Source organism: Saccostrea cucullata, unplaced genomic scaffold, assembly GCF_032062105.1.
Source record: "Saccostrea cucullata isolate Sc308-1 unplaced genomic scaffold, CSIRO_AGI_Scuc_v1 ctg319, whole genome shotgun sequence".
Classification (NCBI taxonomy): Eukaryota; Metazoa; Mollusca; class Bivalvia; order Ostreida; family Ostreidae; genus Saccostrea; species Saccostrea cuccullata.
In genome coordinates, this window is record NW_026920610.1 from 1,695,011 (window position 1) to 1,718,127 (window position 23,117).

At 32.7% G+C, this 23,117-nt stretch overlaps 1 protein-coding gene across 1 annotated transcript; it reads left to right on the forward strand.

The window, feature by feature from the left end:
- Positions 1 to 1,125: 1,125 nt before the first annotated feature.
- LOC134254174 (uncharacterized) lies at positions 1,126 to 23,117 on the forward strand. The gene is made up of 27 exons (XM_062736720.1): positions 1,126 to 1,152; positions 3,724 to 3,801; positions 4,907 to 4,987; positions 5,077 to 5,173; positions 5,841 to 5,979; positions 6,063 to 6,132; positions 6,228 to 6,419; positions 6,849 to 6,981; positions 7,110 to 7,232; positions 7,354 to 7,451; positions 7,534 to 7,655; positions 7,905 to 8,050; positions 8,378 to 8,494; positions 8,716 to 8,810; positions 9,091 to 9,217; positions 9,392 to 9,585; positions 10,229 to 10,301; positions 10,571 to 10,672; positions 12,168 to 12,347; positions 12,894 to 13,064; positions 13,779 to 13,949; positions 16,277 to 16,447; positions 17,451 to 17,621; positions 21,067 to 21,161; positions 21,348 to 21,474; positions 21,959 to 22,128; positions 22,879 to 23,117. Exons 3-27 carry the CDS (start codon positions 4,916 to 4,918, stop codon positions 22,954 to 22,956), a joined length of 3,234 nt encoding a protein of 1,077 aa, XP_062592704.1. The 5' UTR covers positions 1,126 to 1,152; positions 3,724 to 3,801; positions 4,907 to 4,915; the 3' UTR covers positions 22,957 to 23,117.

Consider the following 23,117-nt stretch of genomic DNA (forward strand, 5'->3'; position numbering starts at 1 on the left):
TGCACGATGCATTCAAAAGAAATAGTAAAGGCTTTTTAAAACATATTTTCAATAGTCGTACCTTAAAAACAACTAATAAGTCTTGTAAAAATATGTTTATTTCAATTTATGGAACGTAAATTGAAAGCTTGGTATCAATAACAGTTATAAGTTAGAATTGATAATTAATGTCCATAACAGTTATAAGTTAAAGATAATTATTGAAGTCCATTCAAAAGCATATAAAATATGTATCATGATCATCGAACTTTAATGACATTTGAACTCTGATGTGATTTTTCTTCACCTCAATGACTTCCTTTTAACAATTTTGAATGAAATCCTTTTTCAGATTTTTCATTTTATTACAGAAGGCTATGACGTATGTGTGTTCTAGGATATATAAATTTTGAAAAATGTTTTAACAAGTGGATAATATAGAAATCATTAAAATTGTTTCATGAACACACACTTTGATATTTAAAGCTTAAATTGTTGAAATTTTTCAAGTGATTTATTCCTCTTCCTGAAAAATATATAAAATCGGACTAAGCTTTTGTTTTTCATAAAAACAGAAATTGTGAATATTTTGGAACATATAATTTTTATTTTTAAAACAATTATATTTCATTTTGTTTACAGTTTATTGAATTCTTACATTTTAAGTTTTCAAAATTTGACTTTTGTTCATTATACATATGTAGCCAATCAGATATACCTAAAGCATATAGTTCTTTGATGCACCAACTTTATGCAACCGAATGATTTTAGACAGTAAAACAATACTTCTTTAGTAAATTTAACTAAAATAATAATAAAAAAAAAGAAATGCCAAAATATTAAATGTTTTTTAAAGAAAACTAAATATGATATAGAAATTCCTATATTCAATTATTTTCCATGATTAAAATTATCCTGTCCATCGTAAAAACTCTTATCTAAATTATCTTAATCAGCATCAGTTATTATAATAAAAATATTTTTGAGACATAAATGCTTGTGGAGAAAGAATATTATCAGATTTTTACTTTTCACTACTTTTGTTTTTTTGCAGACGACCTAGAAAGATTGCTGAGGGACCTCCTACGTGAGGAAAGAAAAAATGAGCACAACAATGGGAAAAGTCATGGGAGAAAAAGCAAACACCGCCTAAAGTTAGAGGACATCGATAAGGTAAGCAACGGAGTTAATCAGAATTACATTTTAAGACGTTCTGTACTTGTTTTGCCCCAATGTCATTACCTTATCACATATTAATTGAATGTCCTGTTTCAGTCAAATTATTATCAAATTTCTTCAGCTAGCATTTCGATGAATTTATTTATAACTGATAGTACTATTTTACAATACTCATTTTATACTCTTCTTCTGATTTGCATTGTTTGAATTGAATCTTGAGCTTGAATACCTATCTCCATATTTGATATACAAAATGAATCCCTTCTCTTAAAAGAATTTTAATGCATCATAAAATGCAACAAAATTAGAGGTATTCAAAAACGTGTAAAACCTTCTCTGTGCAAAACTATATGAACAAAATTGCAAACTGACACGCTGCTTGTCAAGAATTTGGAATATTTAGTTTGACAAGTAAATTATCACCTCATCAAATAAATAGTACAAAATTCCAAAATAAAGTTTTATGATAAACACAATCTAAACATACAACATATCAACTATAACTTTCAAGGAGTTTAATCATTAATCTTTAGCAAACTTTATTTACGCCTGATAATAATACATAAATTAATATTGTAAGATGGTAAACACTAAACACTATTTAAATAAAAACAGTTAAAAGAAAACTCTGGATATGTAGTTTATGCATATTTGCAAACTGTAAGAAATTGTATTTAAAGCAAACTTCCATTTTATGGTAATGATTTGCTTTAAATACACTTAAATGCTTCATTTATTCAACGCAATTCCTTCACAAAATAAACATAAAATAAAGATAAGATATAAAGTTCTGGAAATTTTCAATTTTCAGAATTTGGCCTTAATTATTATTTCTTCCCTTTTTATTCATGTCTTTTTTTAAATTTGTAAACTTAAACGATGCTGAACGGACAAAGACACATTTCAATAAAAATTCAAATGGTAAACAAAATGTTTTGACATTCAATTTATTTTTTCAGAAGATCAGATTAAGCATAAGCACGCATAAATCACCGTCCAAATGTCGCCACACAAATTTTTAAGTGTGCATCAATTTATATTATTCAGATCAGGTAACTATTAAAACTACGTTTGAAATCTAAGCATTTGATTACTCATCCTTATTTTCATATGATACCAGCAAACCATTATGCAAAGCTGCATTCATGGCAAAATGATCATGTAATAAAAGAGTGAAAAATGAATTGATCACATGATTAGCACGCAACTTGTCAAAGTTCTCAATGCATGTAACAAAAGAGCATTTGTTCGCTCATGACAATGTGCCTTTTGAAGAAAGTAAAATTAAAAATACATTATCTCGCAATTTCATTTGAAGGATTTTGGATCGTTTCTTCACAATCATATGTCAGATTTAACACTTTCTATATCCCCATCAGCAAAATTGAATTTGCACTGGCCTTCCTATACTGGATTTCATAATTTGAAAAAAAAATCTTCACAATCAAATTTTCAAAGAGGTTATATTGTAAATTTTTTTTTTGTTCCTTACAACAAACAATATTGTGCATCAGCATATTCAACATGTGATAGAAAATAAGCAATTGTGGTTACTACAGACCTCATAAGATTTATCAAAATTTGAAACATTAAATGAAGAGCAACAAAACGCAAGTTTTTTTTAAACTTCATGCAACCATTTTTTTTCAGTATAGATAAAAAAAATGCATATTGATTTCATACAGAACTGTCTTTTAAACAGGGAATTCTATAACATCATATTTTATCTTTAAAATACCTTTTTTCAAAAGCCATTATTTTTCTATACACAAACTCTTGGTATTCCAGTGGGCACAATTGGTGCTCTTTTATTAGCTGACCTCTTTTGACATTCCTATGAAGCGGAATTATTCTATTCATAAACTTCTTCATGGTTAGGAAAACACTAGATGTGGCAGGTGGATATATCAACAATGTTTTATCAATTAATAATCCCTTTGTATGCCGACTCGATATATCCCAGTGATCGAACTTGATATAAAAAAATATATTGCACCTGTTTCATATTTATATGTATTAGATGTTTTACTGAGTCAGACAATTAAACGACAAAGGCTTATTACCGACTAATTTGTATGAGAAACTAGAGGACTTCAGCTTTTTTGCTAATCACAACTTCAGTTTATCATTTGAATATTTCTACTATCGAGGGGAAAAAGCATGTTTCAGATGTTTACATTGGCTTTACTTTAAATCTATTTTAATTTAAATTTTGATTACAATTGTTCATTATCTTCAAATTTTATATCACAAGATGGAGATGTAAATCTAAATGTCAAATAATTACTTTTTCGACATACACAAAGATATATAAATCTTATTACTTAAAGCAACTCCAACTTGTATTACAAATAAAAACAAGTTTGCATTCTCTTTATTTTAAATAACTAATAGGAATGAAGACGCACATATATAGATATTTGCATTCTTTAACGACGTCTACCCCTGTGATTATCTTCCTTTTTACGGACGATTTTTATTATATTTTGAAACCTGATTTTAATTTAATCAAATTATAAATTTAAAAAGGTCCACTTTTTAAAATCTCTAATCTATATTTTATAGTCAGAGCTGAATTTGCACTCACTTGCCCAGGATTACGCAGAAAGACAACTCGATTACCTACCTGATGGCGCACATAAGGTATGTTGTGAAATCCATGTCTGTCAAATTCTCATTTTTCATTAACCTGCTATGTACGAATAGGAAAACACTTGCTTTGGCTTTTAATTCTACTCAAAGATCTATTGAAAACCTTTTATCAAATTAATGCTAATTATTCTCATTCATATTTAAGGAATGAATTTAATAGCTACCCATTTTATACGGTATAAACTGGGTTGGGGCAGTTTACGCTTTATAAACCACGAAGCGGTTTATAAAAAAGCGTAAACTGTTCCAACCCAGTTTATACCGTATAAAATGGGTAGCTATTAAAGTCATTGCTTATAATTTAATTTTTATTCATTTGATGTAAGAAAAAAAGATGATTGTTCTAACAATTTGTACAAATTTGAATGCAACGTCAGGCGGATTGATACGTTTTTGACGTAAGTCATTGTGACGTAGGCATCCCATTTTATACAATATAAAGTAAATTTTTTATCCAATGAAATACAGCGTTACAACCAGAATTAAATTATTTCGCAGTGAACTCGAAATAAAAGTTACTACATAAAGAAAAGTTTGTCACACCTGTTCATGTTTGGGTGTTTTACATTAAATAGTCAAAAAAAAAGGGCTAAATTGTATGACAAACATGATGATAGCAGTTTTCATATCGTCAAATTTCTTATTTATATGGAGTCCAATATCTCATATCAAGTGTTTACTTACATTCGATTAATTCTTAAATCTAGGCAGGCTACAGACAGATAAGTTTATATGGTGTTTGGGGGATTCCATCAATCTTGTTTTACATCCCCCAATACATAAATTCCATTGGCGCCATACCAGTAGTAGACTTTCGTATTTAAAATTAATTTGTATAGGGAATTTTGTACATACCATATCAATGTTAAGGTCTAGAGACAGTGACCTTTTTTGATATGGGACGCTTACTTCTCCTAGTCATATGATCCAATACCTTTATACCAACGGGGGTTGTTATTAATGCCTTATTCCTCAATTTTTATCATTTAAGTTTTTTTTAAAATCAATTACTGTTTAATATCTTGCCTTTTAGATGAGAAATGTACTTACCATATGTTATTTATTATTAATTGTATTTATCTTTTTCTTTCTAAAGCCAAAAAATATGAATAAAAAGGAGAAAGAAGAGGAAATGGCACTAGACAGAGATGTTCACAAAATGTCCGACGATTTACGAGTAAGAACATACTATACATACTATGTACATGTATTTGTTAACACATAGACAGAACATCGATGCTCTAAAATAGTAATGAATCTTTTCAGATTCCAAGCAGATCAGCCAAGAGAACCTTCTATCATGATAAAGGTTGGCGGTGGCCAAACAGAACAATTCATTATGTCATTGATTATCCATCCTTTGGTAAGTATATATTCTTACTGTGATATATGTATTGAATATTCATCCTTTAAATTGTTGTGTTTAATTTCTCCATCAATGGGTATAGTAAGATTACTCTGTCAATGACTATTCATTCTTTGTGTAAATAATCGCGCGCCTTTATGTTTTTGTATGAATAATCTTTTCACTGAGTAGTCATCTTTTGGAATCTTTATTTTTCATCACTGGTTATTCCTTCCTTGGGGTATAATGATTGTATATCGTGATTTGCTATCCAATCACTGGTAGAGATATATTACTGTTATTTACTATTAAATCATTACGTCATAAATTATCCATGAAATGATATTTATTTTATACCAACATTGAATTATCCATTTTTTGTTATGTCGTATCTTGTTAACCCGTTTTATGGTTGATTCATCCCATCACAAGTCTAGGAAACCTCATAACTAGTCTCGGTCGATCGGAACTTGAATCTTTTTAACTCCCCATGATAAAAACTTTTTCAGTATAATTCAGTATATCTTGCGTGATACTATAATTTGCAGAATAAATGCATTGAAAGTTATCATTCTTTGTATTTTATATAACTTGCTGAATTATTTAGATTTTGTTAGCATATAAGTATTTTGCTCAAAATGTTCGCTAACAGATTTTTAGTTAACAGTTATTTTACTTTCTTTAGATCCTTACCAGACACAAGCGGAAGACAAAATTAAATCGTCGCTGGCTCTTTTTGAGGCTGCAGCCTGTATACACTGGGTAGAAGTAACAGAGGCTACCACAACTAACAATTATATCAAGTTCTTTGGAAACACAACTTCGTAAGAAATGTGCTTATGTAATTGGCTTGATTCTTTAATATGGTAAAATGTATATAAAATAATATAAAAGTCGACATTTTTAGATGTGCTTCATATGTGGGATACATTAGAAGAACGGAGCAAAAAATTTGGCTCGGACCTGGATGTTTATGGGTAAAACTCTCTCTCTCTCTCTCTCTCTCTCTCACAAAAAATATTCAGGTAGTCAGAAATTCACAAAAATGCATTATTACCTTCTGTTTTAACAGACATCCATTGTTCTGCACGAAGTTCTTCATGCTCTGGGGGCCTGGCACGAACAACAGAGGACTGACAGAGAGGAAAACATATGTGTTCTTTTCGAAAACATTAAACCAGGTGCTGTGGGGAACTTTGAGAGACAGCACATACATGAATATGCCCCCTACAATCTTGGATCCGTTCTTCAATATGGTTTATCTGTAAGTCATTGCAAAAGCACTGTCATTAAACATATAACTTTTTTATTAACATTATATCGAAAATTATTTTAAACTTTTTAAAAGGAAAGTGGTAAAAAAAATTTTACATAACCAATTTCAAAGAGTGCAAAATTTCGCTTTTGTGTAAAACGGGCCCCAGAGTCTGAAGTCGCTAGATAACTTGGTTTATCTTTTGTGTGTTGTTTTTGTTTGGTTCTTTTAACATTATTTTCATTACACATGTACCAAAATTTTGACGAAATGTTTTTTAAAAATATTAAGAAATGGACATACAAATATAATTATTCAAAGTCTTGATTGTTTGTTTCCCTAAGACTGGTCTTAAACACATGCATCCTAGCACTAAACAAATAATCAAATTAAAAACCTTAATACTTTAAAGTAAATCGTTTTTCCTTATATGCTTAGAGTTTTGCAAAACAATCAGGTCTCCAGACAATGCAACTGCCGGACAACGATTTGGCCTATCTCATCACAAACAGTAAAGACGATCTGTCCTTCTACGATAAACTCAACGTCAACATGTATTATGAATGTCCAGGTAGAGTGATCAGAAATGTATACAATTATATTCCATATAAGCTGTCAAATTTAAATACAAATGTATTAAAAATATTATTTCTTGCATATATACGATGGTTTTATCCTTATTCCGCTTTTGATATTCAGCAACATGCTCGTTGACTTGTAATAATGGTGGATTTGCCAAGATGAACTATCTTGGTGTCTGTTCATGCGAGTGCCCAGATGGTCTGACGGGAGCAGACTGTTCCGAGCTAGACACTTCTAATAGTAAGTTTTTTTTGTGATATTATACAGAAATATACGACACTTGTAGTATTTATAAGATAAGCTTCGAAGAAAATTATTAATAAATTATGTAGCAAATGTAAAGTTACCCGCCTTTTTTTAGGTTGTGGAGGAATCATTGACTTAGCATCACCGGGATCCAGTCAATATGTCGAAATGACGTCATACACAACAAATCTTCTCTGTACCTGGCTGATAAAGGTACATTATTTTTCCCGCTGATTTTAAAATCATGAGTTTTATTTTGTTCTGTGTGTAATTCTCCTTCTCTTGGTTGAACTAGGCTCCACTGAAGACTGTGGTGAGGGCTACAATTGAATACCTTGACTTACCTGACAGCTCCAATAATAACTGCTTGCACTTCCTCATCTTTAAGGACTATATGATTGGAGAGCCTGGAAAACAGTAAGACCCTCTTTTAATGAAAATCATCTATAACAGAAATCAGTTACATGTATTGCAATTAAAACAGAGAGGAACATTGTATGATCTAATGTTCCATCTTTATTTATGGTAATAAAACAAAACTGTGGATAAATATGTACCTTACAAGTTTCTAAAAGTTTTACATTTTATATTTTTATTTAAATAAAAACTTTCAACAAAATTGTAAATTCATTTAAATTATTTCGTAATTCAAAATTTACCTTGCAGGGCATGCGGAAATACTCCAGGTGCCGTGTACAATAAACATCTTCTTGGGGATGAAAACATGATGATGATTCGTTTTGACAGCGTTACCTTTCCGCAAGTTTCCCCTGGCACCGGTTTTCGCGTCAAGGTAGAGGCCATTCCTTCAGGTATGCTTACCTATGAAAAAGTAAAACAGGTGTCAATTATTTCAGATTTTTTACTAGGTTTCTTTTTAAAGAGAACATGCTACTTTTTTTTTCAATTCTATCCCACTGTGGGACGTGGAGACCGGTCCTTTGGATGAGACCGAAGTCCCGTGTCGCAGTAGGTACTGGCACGAAAAAGATCATCCCTCAATGCTCAATGGCCCTAGATGCCAAGTAAAGGACAAAATTTGTAGCTCTCCATGGCAAGTGGTGGTGTCTCCAAATGAGTGAAAAATTCTCGAGAGGGACGTTAAAGAGCATATAATCAATCAATCTTTTTAAATTAAGGTTGCTATAGCCACCCGTGTAAGTTTGGTGCCACCTGTCACGAGGGGACTTCAGCTGACCAGTACACCTGCACATGTCCTGAGGGATTCTCTGGACAAAACTGTGATTATGTCACAGGTAAGAAAATATATAATCGTTTGTTAACATGTTGGATTCCGATTCCCCTGGGGTTTTTTTACTTAAAGACTCTGCTTATAAACAACTAAAAAGCGAAAATGCGCAATTAATTATCCACATTTACAATTATTTAACAAATAGCTCCGAAATTTAAACATAGAAATACTTTTTGAAGATGATGTTTGTACTGAGTAAAGAAACATTCTTTCATTATACGTTAGCCGATGCAACAGTGAGGTCTACTTTTGATAAAGATTACACTGGTAGTATTTTTCAACAAGATCCCACATCGCAATTTTGGTGGAGTATTGTATCGGTAAGAATTTTTGTTATTTTGTTTAGAGATATGATTTACAATAAAAATATATTTTATAATTAAATCAATAAATAATTTTTATAATAAAATCAAATATATATTTTATAATTAAATCAAATAAATATACTTTATATCATTAAATCAAATAAATATACTAGTATTTTATAATAAAATTTAAAAAAAATGTCGGCAGAAGACATACAATGGATATCACTTTCCAAAAAGATCATTTTCCTTGATGATTTATGTAATTTTTGTATGAAATATATTTTTCTTGTAGCAAAAAAATTTTGACGGTACTACCGTATATCCTCATTCCGGAACATTATTCGCCACCATGGTTCCCTACCTCACCGTGTTCTACCTCTATTACACAACCAAACTCCGAACAGAAGCCACATTTGAAGGTTAATTAAAGTTTTGACATTTCAATCCGTGAAACCAGTAAAAATAAAACCCCAATCTCGGTGATTCAGTCGTAATTTGATAACGCAATTAAATATTCATCTTATTAAAATAATTATCAATCACATTTGGAAGACGTTTTAAATTGAATATATTTTTTTTGTTTTCAAAATCAGCTACAGAACGTTGCCTGAACATCACTTATATTATGGACAACAAGACTGATCCTAACTACCCACAATACTACACCAAATTAATAGTCACAGTCCTGGACGGGGAAAGCGTACTCAACGAATACACCATCGCTGGTGGTACAGACATAATATGGCGGCACAAACTTGTGGATTTACCAGCTGTCAATAATCTAAAGGTCTCATTTTTCTTTCAATTATTCACTTATTATACCCCTCGCTTGAAATGTGGGAGGATATATAGTGATAGGGATGTCCGTCTGTCTGTCTGTATGTCCGTCCGTCGTCTGTTACGCTCCTATGACCCTCCTCTTTTACCACTGAATAAAAATTAAGGAAACTTTCACAGAATCTTTCCCACCCAGTGCCATTGTGCACCTCCTATTTTACTTTTTGATCCGCCTCATATTTTGGGTCTCCAAGAACAAAACATGGACCACTCTTTCTACAATATTGAAGGGTATCCATCTCTTATCCGCAATTCTTCCTATACCACTGAATAAGATTTAATTATGCTTTCACCAATTTTTTTTTTTTACATAATGCCATTGTGTTACTCTTACTTTACTTTTTGATCTGACACTTATTTCGGGTCTTCCAGATTAAAACATGACCTCTGCTATTATGACCATATGAAAGGCGGGGGGAGTATCTTTTAGTGAGCCCATTGCTCACAGTAACTCTAGCTTTATTTTTTTTTTAATCAGAATTTATAATTATGAAACGCTGAGAATGAAACTTCCCTTTTTAAAATATTTTTTTTCTGCAATGAATAAAATTATCATATTAAAGCTTAAGTTTTATGAAATGCATTTTTATCAGGTTGAGATAACTGGTGTTTATGGGTGGAACACATTTGGAATGGATGACCTGCTTATATTGCCGAGTTCCTGTGGTATTTATTCCAAGAATTGAAAGGATTTTTTTTTCACAATTCTATCAACATACTCAATGCAAATTTTTTGGCCAATCATTATGGTCAAATACATTTTTATCCTAATTAATTAGACATCATTTTCTTTTAACAGACATATCTCTGTAAGCGAATCATATAAATTATTTTACTTTGGACAATTGTTCCATGGTGATTTTATGAAAATTTTAACTTCAAGATTTAAGTTTGATAATTGAAGTTATTTGATAGTAAGTGTGACAATTGTTTAGGTTGTGTTAACCATCAATGCGTTAATGGACAGTGTATTCCCAGTGGTGAGACGTACACGTGCCAATGCGATGCTGGGTATTCTGGAAATTATTGTGAAAACAGTGAGTAGACTTTATATAACGACTTTCAAATACTTAATATTCATATTACAATGATTGTCAATAACATTTAAGACTATACATTTATAATTTTTTAAAGAAATCGTCCAAATGGATTTGGAATAAAAACTTCATTTAAGATCAAACAATTGACTTGTGTCGTAAACTTTTCTTTTCATCTTCTTGCAGATGGATGGTGGCTATATTGGACTGCAAACTTGCTACAAATTCCTTGGTAAAGGGGATTCAAGTTTGACACGTACAGGGCCACGTGCCCTAACCCAGAACCCTCAAATGGAAAAATTAACTGTTTTTAAAAAATCTTCTTCTCAAGAACACAGGGCCAGGAAAGATATATTGTGTCCAAGTAAGTTTTTTTTTTTGGAATACTAGTACTATAACAGTAGTCTCCATCTTGTGTTTTCTCCTTTTGATTTTCAAATGTTTTTCTAAAAGGACATAAAACCTTTTCATTTTTTTCAATAAAGGATGTTTAGAAAGAAAGATGCAAAGAAATAGAATATGTTTAGCTTCATTTTGTGGTATTTAAAAGAAAGTTGAGGAAATGGCCAACCAAAGTTTTACATAGGAGTATATAGGAAAAATTTAAAAATGTAGTCTGCACTTGGCCAGGAAAGATGAAACTTATGCTGATTATTTCAGATAGTGTAAATTTAAGTTTGTACAATAAATATCGTTTCAAAATTAATAAGCTTTTTACAAGGAGTATATAGGAAAAATCTTTAAAAATCTTCTTCTCAAGAACCATTTGGCCATGAAAGATGAAACTTAGTTTACATAAAAGTAAATTCATCTTTGTTCAAACATGGGGGGGGGGGGGGGCCAAAATGGCCAACCAAAGTTTTACATAGGAATATATAGGAACAATCTTTAAAAATCTTCTTCTCAAGAACCACTGGGCCAGGAAAGATAAACTCATGTGGAATCATCCTAGTAGTGATAGATTCAAGTTTACACAAATCATGGTCAGCGTGGGGCGCGTGGGGCCTGTAAAATGGGTGACAAAGTTTTACATAGGAATATATAGGAACAATCTTTAAAAATCTTCTTCTCCAGCACACTGGGCCAGGAAAGATTGTCATGTGGAATCATCCTCAGGTAGTGCAGAGCAAGTTTGTTCAAATCATGCCCTGGTAAGGGGCCAAAATGGTAGCCATTTGTATATAGGAAAAATTTAAAATTCTTATTATTGAACCACTGGGCCAGGAAAGACAAACTCATGTGGCTTTCTCAGATAGTGTTTTTTTTTTCTTTTTTTACCAAATCAGGGGGATCCCCCAGAGTGTTAAAACAGGCTCTGTTTACCTGGTAAACTTTCAGTTCTGATCTTATGTGCTTTTTCCTGCATATATGCTATGATGTGCTGTGGCCCCTGGGCCTCTTGTTAAGATTATATTTTTTTTTTAATAATTTTTAAAGAAAGCTTCCAAATGGATTCATTTAAGATCAAACAATTGACTTGTGTCGTTCTTTTAAGCTGATGCAGTAGATGGTGGCTATACAGAGTGGACTGCATGGAGCACGTGCACCAATTCCTGTGGTGGAGGAACCCAAACACGTACACGCACGTGCACTAACCCAGAACCCTCAAATGGCGGAGCTGACTGTGAGGGGGAGAGTAGTCAGACACAGAGTTGTAATGATATATTGTGTCCAAGTAAGTTTTTGTTTCTGGAATACAAGTACTATTACAGTAGTCTCCATTTTGTGTTTTATCCTTTTGATTTACAAATTGTTTTTTTTTCTAAAAGGACTGAACACATATCATTTTCTTTCAATAAAGGATGTTTAGAAAGAAAGATGCAAAGAAGTTGAATATGTTTAGCTTCATTTTGTGGTATTTAAAAAAGATGAGAAAAGTACGACAAGAGTAAGATCCTGAATTTACAAAAATGTACTCCGCATCGAAAGACTTATGCTGATTTTTTTGGAGGGATAGTTTATGTATTATGTACAATAAATATCGTTTCTTGATTAATAAGCTTTTGTACAAAATAAAAAAGATCTGCATGGAAGTCTTTTGACCACTTGTTTTTCGAGGTTTTTAAAAATGAAGAAACAGCATATGACATTAGTTCATGGATTTAGTTTACATAAAAGAATTATCCCTCTTAACATGGGGGAGGGTTGAAGCATTCTTTTCTTATATTGATACAGGGTAAACTTTCTTGATGAATTAAAGAAAATTAATTCTTTTAATTAGTTGATGGTGGCTACACAGAATGGTCAGCGTGGGGCGCGTGCTCTGTAACATGCGGTGATGGTGTCCAGACTCGTACACGCACGTGCACAAACCCAGCTCCAGCACACGGAGGAGCAGATTGTGTCGGAGAAGATAGTCAGACGCAGAATTGTACTGCCAGCGCATGCCCTGGTAAGGGGTTGTAGCTATTTGTTCGAAAATTTAATTGTTATTATTGTTTTGGAATTGGACAAATCTGTGTTTTCTTGTTGTTTTTTTTTTTTTTTTTTACCGGGGGGGGGGGGGGTGGGTAGGGGGTCAACGACTGGCTATGATTATGGAAACTATATGTAAAATGGTGATTCTTTTTTGCCTTCTAGCATGCATATATATGTATGCGTATACAACTTTCGGATCAGCATTCCTCTCGATAATCAGTTTTTCTTGTGTAATTTTCTTAAAATATAATATTAAACACAATCTTACAATATATTCAGTTGATGGTGGGTACACGGACTGGTCTGGTTGGAGCACGTGTACAGTCTCGTGTGGTGGCGGTACCCAAACTCGTACACGCACGTGCACAAACCCTCCACCACAGAATGGTGGAGCTGATTGTGTAGGTAGCGATAGTGAGACTCAGAGCTGTAACAATGTTTTGTGTCCAAGTGAGTACTTGTTATTAGAAACAACAAGGATGTTTTATTGCAGATCATACGAATTCAATATGTATCTACTAAATGGAAATTTTACTAAATGAGATTTTAATTTAATACAAATCTAGAATTTAACTAAAATTGCAATGAGTGAAAATTCAGTTGTATATCTCTGTGTGATCACTGCATATAATTAAGTTGGTCCATATATGTTTGCACATGGCAGCCATTTTACGTTTGCTTTCAATAGTTGACGGTGGTTACACTGAGTGGTCAGCATGGAGCAGCTGTTCGGTCTCGTGTGGTGAGGGTGTCCAAACTAGAACACGCACCTGCACAAACCCGGCTCCGCAAAATGGCGGGGCTGATTGTGTAGGAGAGGATAGCCAGACACAAAGTTGTACGGAAGGCGCATGTCCCAGTAAGTTGTATATCTATTTCCTTCTAAAAGAATTAAATTTAGAAGAAATTCACCTTATAAACAAAATCTGCAATTCCAAACTTGTATTCTGGAATAAATTTGAATAGAAAAATTAAAAACTGAATGCTTATAAAATTATCCAAAATATATAAGAATATATGTACTAGCAAAAGGACTTATTAATCTCATCCGAACTCTTAATGCTTAAATGATTTTGAACTGAATCCTGGGTAAACTCAAAAGTAATTAACATCAAACTGAATTTTAAAATAATCAAATATACTTTTTACATATTTTTTGCCTATATTATCAAATTGCACATGCATTCTAGTTTTAGAACTGGTAATATAATAAACCATTGGATTAAAAGGTTCCGGGATAATATTATATAAAAAATACATTACTACCCTTAAAGACCTACTGAAATACATAATCACAAGTAATTATATTTTTATGCTTCAAATTAGTATCAAATAATTGCATGATTAAATCTAGATCGTGAATGAGTTTCTTCTATTGTATACATGTATGTGATTTTAATAAAAATGGTTTTTTGGCTGTTATTTTACATTATTTTTTTCAATTCTGAGTTGAAAAGTTTTACATGAAAAAAAAAAAATAAGAAGCAATACAATTCCCCAAAATTAACTTTTTGGTCCGTTTAAGTCAATTTTTTAAATCTGAAAGGAAGTTTTCTTACGCAAAAATACTAGATTTTGAAGGGACCCTGTTTTACATTACATTGTACGAGTATTGTTGCTCTCATGACATCTGATATGTATCTTATTTAAGTTTGTAAATAAGTTTGATGATTTTATCTTTTTTATCGTTTACAGCAAGTTTTCATATTTTCAAAACCTTAAAACATGATTATTTGCACTGACTGTTGATGTCGTGTTGATAGACAGTGTTTTATCATCAAATAGTTCTCAAATGTTGAGAACATTTTTTTTCAATTTATTTTTAGTTTGTCAATATAAACACAAAAATTCATACAATTCGGCAATTTCAAGTGGAAACAAAATGTTGCAATATTTACACTGTATAGTGTATAGTCTAGTACATTATAATTGAAACACGTGAAAATATTGAAACTTAGCTTTATATCTTGATTTATTTCTTATTTATGTCAAAAAAGTTAATGCATTTATTTATATTATAATGTAAATTTTATTTTTTAGTATATATTCCTTTAGAGGACAAACAGAGTAAGCAACCAGAGGCACTTTGCTTATCAATTTTTGCTTTATATTCATTCATATTGGGCCAGTTATAATTTTAGCATATTTGTTGCAAAAAAACATTTGAATTAATAGAATTGAAAAAAAAGATTCTAATGATAAAATTTTGATTAATTTAATGCTTAACTATATAAATGGATCATTATTAATTAATGAATACTTCTTACAGTAGCATGAATAGGAGTTATTTATCATATTATTTAATCTGTATAAAAACAAATGTGTAGCCCGTCTGACCAAAGTAATATAGATCTGAAACATAAACAGATCCTGTAATTGATAGATCTGTTTGGTAAGAATGTTCCTTATGGCTTTATTTCCGAAATAAATTTCAGAAAATCATATACTGATAAAGGTTTTATTTTCATGCTAGGGAGCAAAGCATCCAATGTTTCACTGCTAACATTATTGGGTGTGCGCATATACTTGACTCTCATAAATGCTGCTTGTGATTTAAGTCACATTTTAAAGTTTTAAATTGTGTGTTAGTGATTGCTTTGAGCTCCTGATATGGTATAATTTTTTTAATCTTCAGCCATGACCACAACTTGATCAAACAAATGTTACCACAGTTCCCATTTAAAGCTCTTTACTTTCAATATTATCAGGAGAATATTTTCAACATAAACCACTATCAAATTTATTTCACAGATCTTCAAAATATATTGAATGTTCAAATTGTCACAAAAGTGTTGCACCCCTGACATTTTAGCATCATTTTTGGGTATAATGTTTTTGTGAATTGAGATACTAGTATCAATGAGATATTTGGCATGTACGTATTTTAGATACTATTTAAAGACATATGCCGAGACAGAAAGACAGAAAAATCTATTTTCATTGCCTTTATTTTTATTTTGGTTTGATAGTTGTGTGTTTGGTCATATTATTTTTAATTCACCTTAAGAATACACAAGACCTTTCAACTTTAAAGCAAAAATCCATGAAAACTTACCCTTGCTCACTTTTTAAGGATTACATTAATCAAAGAATATATTTTCACCTAGCTTTTATTATCTACCACGAGCGAACTAACAGCACATCAACCTAAATGCTATACAGACACATTATTTTTGCTATATCTAGTTGATGGAGGCTTCACTGATTGGTCTGTATGGAGCACGTGTACGGTTTCCTGTGGCGGTGGCACTCGAACACGTACACGCACGTGTACAAACCCGGCTCCAGAAAATGGGGGCGCTGATTGTGTAGGAGACAGGAGTCAGACGGAGAATTGTAATACTCAGGAATGTCCGAGTAAGTTATTTTAAACAAAAGGATGCCTTGCTCAAACTCATTACACTTTCCAAAATAGTTTACAAAAATCAAAAGTTTATTATCTTGATTTTTGAAATCCGAAATAAAAACCAGTACAAAATTAGTAGCATTTGACTTAATTTGTTATATATAAAGGTTTTAATCGATTCCCGTTCCTATACCGCTTTAACGTTAGAACGTTAAACCTAGGTAGGTACTTTCTACACCAAGCGCTTAGCATTGGATGTATCAAAAGTTTATTGGTTGAAATCCCTCCAAAACCAAGGCCCGGTGTCCCGTAAAATACTGAGTAATGTAGTTAAAAAAAGTTCCCCTTTGATAGGCCATAAGAATTATGCATGGGGACAAGATTTATGGCACCTATCCAAAAGCAAGAGGCATATCTATATTAGGGAAAACCCTTGAAAAGGGGCATTAGAAACAAATAAGAAATAGTTATCAATTATGGGCAATCAATATGGGCATCATGCGCGGATCTAGAGTGGGTGGGGATCCGGAACACCCAACCCCCCTTGAATTTGTAGAGTTATTAAATGTATATACTAAACCAAGTAAAAGTGACCTTGGAAATCCCCACTCCCTGGAGAACGCGAACCCCTCCTCACTGGTATGAAGTTGTTTTAAAAGTCAACGAATACCCCCACCCACCCCGAAATAGGTTTGTCATGTTTTGGAAATGAGTTTATGGGGTTTTTTGTTTGTTTGGTTTTTTGTTTTTTTTTTTTTTGGTTTTGTTTTGTTTTGTTTTTTCGTTTTTTATGTTTGGATTTTTTTTTACTTGCCAAGAAATCTCTTGATTGGAACTTTTTTGGGCCTGTGGTGTACCCCCCTCCCTGGAAAAAGTTCTGAAATCCATGCCTGGGGCAATATAACGATAGACATTTCCATTCATTTGCCTGTTTTATGTTTGGATAACGTTTTTAAAAAATGGAATTGTCAATCAATGCATTATATATTTTCTCTATTTTTATTCATTTAACAGTAGACGGAGGTTTCACTGAGTGGTCTGTTTGGAGCACCTGCACGGTATCCTGTGGTGGAGGAACCCAAACACGTACACGCACGTGCACCAACCCAGAACCATCAAATGGGGGAGCCGACTGTGAAGGAGAAAATAGTCAGACTCAAAACTGTAACACGGCGGGATGTCCAAGTAAGTAAAACAAAAGGCCCATGGACCACATTGTTCACCTGAGTAGCGTTGGTGATGCCGTTCTTTACCAGATTTCCCGCCTTGTAATACCTAGTGTGACCTCGTCCTACACCCCCCTTCCCCCCGCGGGGGGTCACAATTAGAATGATTTGGAATCTACACTACCCCCAGGATGCTTGCACATAAGATTCAGCTTTTCTGGCCCAGTGGTTCTTGAGAAAAAGAAGAGTTTTTCCTATGTTTTCCCTATATATTTCTATGTAAAACTTGGATTCCCTATTGTGGCCCCGTCCAACCCCCGGAGGTCATGATTTGAACAATTTAGAATAAACACTACCCCAGAATGCTTCCACATAAGTTTCAGCTTTTCTGACCCAGTGATTCTTAAGAAGAAGATGTTTAAAGTTTTTTCCTCTATATTTCTATGTAAAAATTGGATTCCCTATTGTGGCCCCGCCCAACCCCGGGGGTTATGATTTGAACAATTTAGATTCTCCACTTCCCCGGGATGCTTCCACATAAGTTTCAGCTTTTCTGGCCCTGTGGTTCTTAAGAAAAAGATTTTTAAAGTTTATATATGTGTATTTCTAAGTAATACTTGGATTCCATATTGTGGCCCCGTCCCACCCCCGGGGGTCATGATTTGAACAATTTAAAATCTACACTACCCCAGTATGCCTCCACTTAAGTTTCGGCTTTTCTGGCCCAGTAGTTCTTGAGAAGAATATTTTTTTAATGACCTCACCCTAATTTTGTATTTTCTTGATTATCTCCCCTTGTGATGGGTCCTGGCCCTTCATTTTAACAATCTAAACTCCCCTTTGCCTAAGAATGCTTTGTACCAAGTTTGGTTAAAATTGGCCCAATGGTTCTTGAGAAGAAGTCAAAAATGTGAAAAGTTAACAGACGGACGGATGGACAGACAGACAGACGGACAAAATGTGATCAGAAAAGCTCACTTGAGCCTTCGGCTCAGGTGAGCTAAAAAAAAATGATGCAATGATGATCAGTCTTTACTTGATTTTAGTTTGACAATACTCATATTGAAGAAGGGGGTAGTCAAAAGTCAGTAAAGGACTTGCAGACAAACATGCAGATATTTATCTCTACATTTATCTTTTATGCATCTTGACAACATACTAGACTTTCCGTCCTTTGAGATGACATTTTAAATCATTTAACATAATATCTGAAAATCAGTTGGAATGAAATTTCTAAAAAAAAAAAAAACAAGAGGCCCACGGGCCTTATAGGTCACCTGAGTATCATGTAACAACTTTCCAGCGATTGTATTTGGTTCGTGTTTTAATCCAAAAGCCATGAAATTCACAAATTTTGAAGGAGGCACCATTGCTTATCAAAGGGCAGATTTCAAAGCATTAATCTATTTTTAGTCAAAGTACCCCCCTGGTACCCCTGACCCAGCGGCCCTGAAATTATCTATTTTGAAAGAGACCCCTTTCTTCATTATAAGGCCAGCATTTTTTTTTATGTTTAGGTTTAGTTATGAACATGAGAAAAAAAAAGTCCCGAAGGAAAAGGAAATAAATTTTTTTTTTGATAAATCAATTATTAACATTTGTACATTCTTTTTTTATGCTGTTCTAATAGGCTCCTTACCACTGGACACATAATGCTTACAAATAGGAAAGTAGAACATTTAATTGCTTATTTCATCATCTGCCAGTTTGGGCCAGTTATATAAATTTTGTGATGTTGGTCAAAATATATTTTAAAAAATCAATTCTTTAAAAGTCTTTCAATATATCTTCATTTTTTAAATATGTGTTAGGTGAATGTGTAGACATTGTTCTAAAATTTACTTGATGCCTAAAATTATAATTCCTGTCATAAAACAGACAGGGAGTATTGGGAAGTAGGGTGAACATTTTTTTTCAATTAAGTGTGAAATAATTTTTCTGGCTGATACAAATGATACTACATGCCTGTATATATTTGTATATTCTTGCCGCCTTTTAAAAGTTGATTTTTTTTATTTCTTCAGGTTATTGTTTATTTCTTCCTCAAATGGACTTAACTTCTCCCATAGTTTTATTCATTACATCTGATGCATAAGCAACCCTTTTCTGAAGAATGATGCTTAGACTGTAAGCTATAACAGAGACCTAAACTGTAACAATGTCGCTGGCAATATGCAATAGCCACCACGGGCAGTTTAAAACCTGGGGGAGGAAAATAATTTACAGACAGATACTTTTGAAACGAATACATAATTATCTCACCAGCATGTCATTGTGCAGCAAAGTCGTCGGCATTTTATTTGTCCTTTGAATGGGTGAAACGTTTTGAATGGCACTCGTATCAATGAATTTTACACTAAACCAAGCTATCTTCTCAGATAGATCTACCCTAGCTTTATTTACCCGCCGTTGCATCTTAAAACCGGAAGTGCGAGTTCGTAAATTTGAAATCTCGACCCCGACTCAAATTTGACATTGGAAAGAAAAAATTGTTTTATTTTTTTCTTAAAATTCAAAACCTTGAGCGGAGGGTTTGTAAAACTGGAAATAAAATAAATCCTGGCCTTAAATATGTAATTAGATCATTAGTATATTAACCAGGAGCAAAGGATAAGATGTTCAAAGAATTCATGCATTTCACTATATAATCATTAGAGCCCCACCCTAAAACAAGAACCCCTGACCCTGGGGCCATAAAATTTACAATTTTGGTAGAGGCACTCTTGCTCATCATAACTATGTACTTAGTTAGTTTATTTAATACCCAGGAGCAGAGAAGAAAATTTTCAAAGAATTCATGTATTTTCACTATATAATCAATAGAGCCCCGCCCTAACACCAAAACCCCTGGGGCCATAAAATTCACAATTTTGGTAGAGGCACTCTTGCTCATCATAACTATGTACTTAGTTGGTTTATTTAATACCCAGGAGCAGAGAAGAAGATTTTCAAAGAAATAATGCATTTTCACTACCTACTTATTTAGCCCCGCCCTAGCACTAGAACCCCTGACCCCAGGGCCATGAATTTCACAATTTTGGTAGAGGACTCATTGCTGATTACAATCATGCAAACAGTTTGACTGCTTGATGTCAAGGAGTAAAGAAGAAGATTTTTAAAGATTGCATTAATTTTAGTGGTTTTGGCCCCGCCCCTCAGGCCCCAGGGGGGCAGGGATCATGAAATTCACAAATTTTGTTCCCCTTCACCCATAGATACTTTGTGCCGAATTTGGTTGAAATTGGTTCAGTGGTTTGCAGAGAAGAAGCTGAAAATGTTCAATTGTGAACGCACGACGGACGACGGACGACGCACGACGACGGGCGAAAACAGATAGCAATAGGTCACCTGAGTTTACTCAGGTGACCTAAAAAAAAAATATGTTTGCATAATATTAACTTTATAAATCCGATGCACCCTAATTTATCACAAAATAAGTTATTAACAGAATGTTTGGTTTTCAGTTACTTCTTCCAAGTGTGATTTTGAGGAAGAAATTGAAACTAACTGCTTCCTGAAGGAGGGAATTAATGACGATTTTGATTGGACAAGGCAAAGTGTATGCATATTCAAAAACAGATGCAAGAAGTTCAGAATAAAAAACTTATTTGGTTTCTGAAAAACAAAAATTGAAAAAAGGCTTAAGGAGCTCGAATATACTTTTTTACATTAGTAAAATTTATATTTTTTATGCGTTGATATCTGAGAACTTCTATGTTTCAATGCCACTTTGTATTCCATTCAGGGAGGAACCAAAACTCGTCGCACAGGACCGGGTCTAGCATATTCAGGTTACTTCTACAAATATATAGAAGCTAATGGAAAGGAACCATACAGCACAGCAGAATTGGTCAGCAACGGAGTTTTTGCTGGTAGCAAACCATTTTTTATGCATTTTTTGTATTTTACATTTGTAGTGGCTATTTTTAATTGTTAAATGATTTATAGGTTTCATTAAAAAAAAGATTGTTCTATATTGTGAACATATTGTTACATTTTCCATTTCCATCCAAATTTGGATGATTTTTGCTGACATAACCTAAAATTAAAACATGACCCAATCAATTTATGTCTCTTGTTAACTGAAGTATCACAGAGTAACATCCCATATATTATCCAAAAATCAACTACTCCTTTTTATTTAAACCCATCATGAGACATTATTTTCAAGCATGAGTAAAAGTTTTAGAGTCTAACTATATAAAAGAAAATTGTTCACAAAATAAGTTGCTTATCAAACCAATAAACTCAAGACTTTTAATCTAGAGTAGATTTTGTCAAGACGTAAAGACGCCAAATAATATATATATATCTTAAATTTTTAATTCTTATTACTTACCTTGACTTTATTCTTAGATGCGACCTACTGCTTTGAGTTTTACAACCACATGAAAGGAAAGCACATTGGTTCCCTGGAGGTGATAACAGTTGAAGGTGGAATCGAAAACGTCATCGACCGTCTGGACACTTCCAGAAAGGGCTGGGTGAAGTATTACACGACCCTGCAGCTCAACAGTCAGACACAAGTACGCTCTTACTAACTGTATCAATATCAAATCACAGTGACATAATTTTCACAAATTAAAATATGAAGACGTAATCAACATTCAAAATTTCAATAAAAATTTAATACAAAAGAAAAGAAAAAAAAGTTGGTGAGATTGAACTTTTTACGTGGTGCTATATTTATTACTTTAGTAACTTTATATATTGAACTAATTCATGCTCCAAATCACCTGTGCTTAAATTGTGTTTAGTTTTCTATCAAGCTTTGAAACATTAATTAACAAAAGTAATTTTGAAATCTTTTGAATATTGAAATTTACAAGGTTTTCATATTCTCGTATGATCGTCATTTCGTTCTTTGGTATTCATTTATATTATACTTTAAACAAATTTGTATATTTCATAACTCATCATTGTTTTCAAAAACATTTCTTCTTTCAAAAACATATAAAACTTGTAACGGTGTATCTTATGGGTCAGCTATTCAATTTAAGTTGAAAGTTAACATTCGAAAGTTGATATTTGTTCAAAAATTTTACATTAAACATGCCTTTTTGCCTCATTTCACTCCAGAACGTCTTTATTTTTTTATCTTTCATTGATCTATTATATTTTAAGTTGTCCTTGTTGTATAAAAATGAATTTTTATTAAATTGATCCATTTCAAATGCCATCTGACCATTTTAACTTACTGTAATGGTAAGCTGAAAAATTATTTTAGTTTTAAGAGAAATTACCTTTTCTATAGGAGTCTTCTATTTGTTTTTCAGCTTATCATTCGAGGAACGAGAGGGTCTGGGAATAAAGGGGACATCGCCGTGGACAACGTCTCTATTTCTATTTGTTAATTTTGTCAGTTCACCAACAGATTGAACACTTTTTAGATGTGTATTTTTATAAAATGGATCGATTTAGATTCCTAAAAAAGATATATTATTGTATTAAAGCATCAATTTGCTACTAGTAAAAGAATGTGATCAATGTACCAAGTTTTTCTTAACTTATACAA